This window comes from Diadema antillarum, unplaced genomic scaffold (assembly GCF_040938485.1).
Source record: "Diadema antillarum isolate AM-2024a unplaced genomic scaffold, OU_Dant_1.0 scf00000004, whole genome shotgun sequence".
NCBI lineage: Eukaryota > Metazoa > Echinodermata > Echinoidea > Diadematoida > Diadematidae > Diadema > Diadema antillarum.
Window position 1 is genome coordinate 1,017,088 of NW_027270893.1, and position 6,987 is coordinate 1,024,074.

General features: G+C 38.0%; 1 protein-coding gene across 1 annotated transcript in view; it reads left to right on the forward strand.

Moving 5' to 3' along the window:
* Positions 1–5,216, forward strand: part of LOC139744349 (uncharacterized) — a 90,878-nt gene extending 85,662 nt beyond the window's left edge. Inside the window, exon 5 of the mRNA XM_071654824.1 lies at positions 4,965–5,216. Coding sequence (XP_071510925.1) covers positions 4,965–5,216 — 252 coding nt within the window. The remainder of the gene's footprint in view (positions 1–4,964) is intronic.
* The last annotated feature ends 1,771 nt before the right edge of the window (positions 5,217–6,987 follow it).

The window sequence follows — 6,987 nt, forward strand, 5'->3', positions numbered from 1 at the left end:
CTTCAAACCGTCCAAACCTGACAGTGAAGTCGCAGTTACACGTCATACTCTCCACATTTTGAGATGTAACATGTGTCGGATCATACCTTTCTTCACCTCTAACAATTTGAAGAATAAAACACAAACTCACACACACACAGACGCACACAAACAGACCCAAATAAAAGTGTTGCCATATACTCTTGACACCTCATGGTTCATCGTAAACTGCTGAAAATACACCTTTCATTTCACCTGGGAGGAGAACAAATTACCCCTGCGTTGTAAATGCCACATTATCGCCATAAAAATGAGCGTCAGGGAGTAAGTGAAATAGATGTGTTGCCAGTTTCGTCAAGCAGAGTTAATAATTTATTTATTTATCTTTTTTTTTTTCATTATGACAGATCTCAAATATGATATGTTGTGCACGATGGCCACTGTCTGCGAAATAGTCAGAGTTGTATGTAACCTCTCTCCACGGTGCTATCAGTTATAAAACTAAATGTTTCCTGCGGCGGAATCTTACTGCTTTAGAGCTGGGAGAATTCGAAAGCAATATTTTTGTTTTACCTTCTTCTGTTTCCTCTTTTTCTTTCTCGGCTCTCTCCCCTTTAAAGTACCTTATACACAATTCTCAATTTATGATAACGCAGAGACGAATTTATTATTCCTTTTGACCGGACCTAGTGGAGCTTGTATTTTTAAAGAACATTTATTTTATCTTATTTTGTTTTATTTCATTTTTTGTAAAGTCCCAATTGATTTCTCGATGAAATCCTGTGATAAATAACTCTTGAACTCTGAGGCCTGAATTGAAAATGACATGGTGACTGTGTTCTGCACTCAAGATTTAACTAGTCGCATACTATTGATACTTTAATTACTTTCGGCTCCTCACAGTACAAATGCAATACAAGCTCATGAGAGATTATGCGTAGCTTACCCATTCCTACCCCCCACCCCCTACCCCAGCCCAACGGTTTCGTTAACTGCAGACGTCTACCGCGCTTAACAACCCTCATTTTGCTTTTGGGACAAATTTATGAGGGGGTTCTCCAACACAAACATGGCATCGAATAAACCTGTCGGGAGGGGTTATTCGGTGTATTTTGTGGATATATGACATTTTGATGGGAACAACAACGGCTGCTCGTTGCTCACCCCAACAAAAATGTCGCATTCTGAGCATCATTTGGAAAGCTGTTCAGTAATGATTAATTGTAGCCAACCCTCCATCTAAGTTATGGCGTGAATGATTTGTTGATGTTGTAATAGATTTCTGTTTTGTTTTGTTTTGTTTTGTTTTGTTTTGTTTTGTTTTGTATTATTGTTATGAAACTTATGATTGTTACTTTAATTATAGATTTGGGGGACTGGGGGACAATAAGACTTTTCATCTGTGACTAAATTTAGTAGAATGAGCCCCTACACCTTTAAGATGTTCATCTGTTTTCGCAAACGTCTATAGACAAATTTGAGGTAGTGTTTTGCTACATAAAACACACTGCAATGCACATTTATGCAGCTGTAATGCTTAGAATTCTCTGAATACCAGACCCGATTGTCTTTCTCGTATAAATTCTTGGCTGAATGACTCTGAGCTGGTCTTCAAACAAGATTATGTACATTTTTGCCAGGTCAGTCCTTTGTAGTTTATTTTGTTACTTTTCTTGTAAATGAACTGTCAAAACTATTTTCTCCAAATTCCAGACCATTGTTTTGCTGAGTGACCTCAATTGCATAAGCATTTTCCTCCTTTTAGTTGTTGTTGTTGAAACAAGAGTTTGTTTACTTCTTTTGTTCTTTTTGTTTGTAGTAAAAGGCATTGATTTGAGATACCCCTGCCACACTGTAAATTTACATCATACCTGGCTGTAATAGCTGGTATGACTCATCTACGTGCAATTTCATGTCAGACATTGGGACATTTCTTCTTGGTTTTGTTATGGTTTTTTTTTTCTCATGTTTCTCTTGTCCAGCTTCTTGTTTCTTTGTGTATGTATGTATGTGTGTGTGTGTGTGTGTGTGTGTGTGTGTGTGTGTGTGTGCTTTATTTGATAATCAGGTTTGATTAAGGAAATAACCTTGAAATAAGTACCCAATCACTGTGTGAGATATCAATGGTTTTGTGCGATTACAGTACCGCCCTTTTGCAAAGAGGGATCAAGTATCATGTATTGGTGTGAATGAAGACTGTGTGTGCGAATAACATGTTCGTAATAGTCTACACACCAGCTCCATAATGAATGCTGATTTCTATTTGTAGAGTTGTAAATGATCTCTACAGCAGGCATGTAATGTATAGAAAGTAACATTTCCAAGTATTCTTCCTTGATTTCTAAATTGATTTGTCGCAAACTCCAGGCTACAGGGCAATTCTGCGGTAACGGAATTACAAATCAGAGAATTTTGGCTCATATTCTTTCCCCCTGTACACTGGATAGATTACTTTGCCTTCTCTTGATATCTTTAAAAGATGCAGAGTTACTCACACTATCAGCCCAAATGCAAATTTGTTAAATGTTCTCACTTGGTTGGTTACAAAGGAGGTCTATGTGTGATGGTAACGGAATTACCAGAAAATTGAGTCACAACTTCAACCTTGACTTTGGGAGTAGTTTCTCTGAAATCTATAACACATACACTATAGGTTGTTGTCTGATTTCATCATTGATTGTGTCAACTTCAATTTAGTTGGGTTATTTTCCAAATATTTCATCACATTTTTTTAGTAGCAGGCTTTTTCCCTGTAAAGTCAGTGGTAACGGAATTACACAAATGGTAACGGAATTACGCCTTCTGAAATACACTGGAAAAAATAAAAATTCTTGGTACTCATGTATTCTGAAATGTTTTGATAAAGATTGTTTATGCCTTCAACTAAAATATAACCACTAAATAAGTACTCTCTAGCCTTAAAACTTAAAATTGCTACAAGTTTATATGTGCCAAATGAGTTTCTATTATCAAAAAACATAACATTTTCATGCTAATGACTGTGATTTTAAGTTGTAACTATGTCAGTCAAGATCTTGTAAGTACCACATCCATCAAGATTTGTCTATTTTCAAGTTAAGAATTTTACACTCTGTAGGAAAATTACATCTAAGACACATGGTAACGGAATTACGCTACAATAGCCCTACACAAATACAATTCTATAAATCATGTAAACAATACTCAAGTTTTCTTGTATTTATTTTGTTGATATCATGCAAGACACCTTTCTCTGTTTTCTTGTTCCTAAATATGCCAATTATTGATAATATGTGTGAATTACTTACAACTGATGTACCTACATACAGTTTTAAATGTTATGTGCACATGCACGAGAAAAGAATAAAAAACTGTCCGGATTGACATTGAATTTAAATCTAAATCATAAAATGCCAATTTACAGTGCAAGAGCACAGTGTGCACACCCATCATTGAACACAATGTTTGATATTGAGTATGAACACAAAGGATGCTTGAAACTTTTGATTTGTTAAGGGAAAAAATGCAGTTGTGTTTCAATGACAAACATAACAAATTACAATTCAATCATAAATTGAAAAAAAAGTTTACTTTCTGCACCAGTGCTCAATCATTAGTATTTATACGTTGTTGCTTTCCTCACTAAAAGTGACATTGTACTAATGGCTGAAGTTGCCTCCTGGTATACAATGTAGTGTATGCTTTGATAATAACTTCACAATATAAGTCCTACTTAAGCCTACAGAAAATAAAATGAACTAAACTAAAATGAAATAGAATACAGTAAATTAACTTTTAAACAAAATACAACTTTTTGAACCATTAGAGTAAGTCCACCAAATTCTTTAAATTCATCTTTACAGTTGAGAGGGCCTCTTATCCATCTGCAGCTCACTGAGTTAGAGCCAGATATTTCAACCTGTGAACAATATTAGTATTTACTTGTGACTCCACATATTTTCCAAATGACATCTTCAGAAATATGACAGTGATTTGATCATTGACTGTTTTCATGACTTGGCCTATAAATTTCCTACTAGTTTCCTGTCTCTGTCTTTCTTCTTGACTTTGGCAATGTTCCCTCTTAAGGGCTTTTTGTACACTTGCAAATTTTTACTTCGTCCCGTACCAACGGTGGGGCTAATGGGGGGGGGGGGGGGGGGGTGGGGGGGCTTAGCGTGTGAATATTTGTAGAGCATGCATGTTTGTGTACACCTGTGTGTGTGATGGCGTGTGTGCTTGTGTGTTGTGTGTTGTGTGTGTTTATGTGACATGACATCCTTGATTGAGTCGACGTTCCAGACATTTTAGATCAAGGCTTGGACGGCATAAATAGAATCTTAATGTTACCTCTCCTGTAGCCTGACGTCCTGATTATGGTGGAACAGAGTTACACATCGTATAGTGACATCAGCTTTAAATATGATGGATGGGGTAGTAATCTTTATCCACAAAGCCACCATACATTGTAGCTCCTGATAATAGAATGCTGTAAAAAACATGCAGTGGGCCTCATTTCATCAAAAAGTTTGCTGTGATAGCAAGTCTCGCTACATTAAAAAGTGACATGGTAATGACAAGAATGCTTCATCCTAATTGGTTGCTGCCATGGGAAGTTGCTACTCTAGTACGAGTTGCTATGGTAACGTCTTTTATGAAATGGGGACCCTGATTTCGGGTGGGGGGGGGTGGGGAGGGTGGCGGGTATTTTTTTCTGACAAATTTGCTCTCGGCCAGTCAGATGCAAGGATTTCAGGAGCTTATAACAGTTTGTCGGAAAAAAAATATCTAACCAAAAGCGTTATGCGGTGCCCCATTTATTCATGTTTTTATTCATTTCTTTATTTTATCCATTCTAGATTATTGTTTATTTATTTGTTTGTTTATTTATGTATGTATGTATTTATTTATTTATTTATTGATTTATTTTATTTTTTTATTATTTTTTTTTTAGGGGAAAACAGAGCAAAAAACTGACCCACTTTGATCATTGTATTCCCAAACAGGTGTACTATGCCAAGAAGAAGCGGCGAGCTCTACCAGCCCAGGGGGATGACACCAGCCACAAGAAGGAGAAGCGGCTCTACAATGACGGCTACGACGACGACAACTACGACTACATCATCAAGAACGGGGAGAAGTGGAACGACCGCTACGAGATCGACTCGCTCATCGGCAAGGGGTCCTTTGGACAGGTGAGTACAGAGTTTGTCGGACTCCCGCCTCGCCCCCCCCCCCCCTTCCATTTGCTGGAGTAAAATGCAATGCGTGTTAAGAGGCAGTTTTGGAATGCGTAAGGGATTACATACAGGCGATATAAACTGGACCGAAGTGAAGAGCTACGCTATCTCGCCATGGATGTCAGGATGAGAACTTCACCTTTCAGATCCTACCTGCACTTTATGCACTACACCATGGTCTTAATGTAAGAAATACTGACACAAACACTGACACAAACACAAAACACCAACACACAACACAGAACACAGACACACATACAGGCACAATCGGTGTATGGTATACAACGTAGGTGCAGCATAGCCTGCAAGTTGAAAGAACATTTCCTCCACTGATTTAATAGGAACAGACCTGGTCTAAATTTTGCAGACTGACACATGCAGTTCATGTCATCCATGGTTGCTAATCTATCTCTGGTAAAAACGCAAGCTGCAATGTGTACACTTGTACATGCCATGGAATAATTTTCAAACTCAAATTGATTAGCAATTTCAGCTGGTGAAAAATATCTTCAATGATATCCTGTACACTTCTATGTAAGAAAACTGCTACACAAAAGTTAGTTTGTGTAGCAGCGGTGTAAAAATGCATAGCAAATTGCGATGCGATACCAGGAAAATTATTCCCTGCATGCACATTCTTTGTTTCTTTGATAGCATAGATGTGTATGGACACTTGTTGGATTAAGAAATTAAGGGGATTGTATTGATGACAGTTTTGGTGTGTGCATACATTTGAGTTTTTGGTTCATAATTCAAAACATTGATGAATAAAAATGCAAGAATGTTTTTTTTTTACAGCGTCAAATTATAGTTTGCCTCACATGCTGTGTTTGTCTTTTCTGAGGATTAATGGCTGTGTCTTCATACGTGCTGGGAGTGAGTAGTGACCGACGAGGCTTTTCCTTGGGATTAGTTTGTCATCTTCGCACTCTTCCGTCGCTTCTGGGCTCAGTATTTGGTATCATTTCAAAATAAGATGTCACAACCCAGACTCACAAGGCCGGCAACTCTGGGTTGACTGTCCCCTCAGAGGTCTTGCAAAGTCAGATTGCGGGTCAACGTGCCAATTAGCAGCACTTCGGTCAAGGCGGTAAAAGCCAATATGTGGGACTATGGACAGTAGGCAACACTGTCCTTGGATTGCCTGTGTCAACAGACAGACAATGTGTTTGTTAGGGAGGGGTCTGATGTTTCCTTTATCTTTCTTTTTTCTGTGAAAGTTCAGGATTTGTCAGATACTAGAGAGGTTGTACCGTATGAAACATAATTTCCAGGCACTTCTGTCGCATAATAAGGACTCATTTCAGCGTGAGATCGACACTGTTATATGATGGACTCACTGTAATAAGGAGTGGCAAACCAACATTAAATGACTTACACATTGTCAAAGTCAGTTGTTTCAAGTTTACAGACTTGTTAAAAGTGTAATAGGTTTATGCCTTCATTATCTTCACTTGGTTAGATTTTCCTTCGTTTTGCAATGTTTTGTTTTGTTTTGTTTTGTTTTTTGAGGACATTGTTTGGTGGAACACAGCGTCATTCCACCTATAACACTGCATTTTAAAGAAAAAGAAAGCTTTAGGAAGAATATGAGGCTGGAGAATGCTTCGTTGCCACGTTATCGATGCAAATGAACGAGCTTTCAACCCTATTAACGTCATGCGAGCGTGGTCTCGCCAAATGAAGTGGAAAATTGGGAAATTCCAGGTTTTCAGGCAGATATTAAAGGATGACGCTTGTAAGGAAGTGTGGAGGAGGGGGAGGGGTTTGGAGAGAAGTGATTTTACCA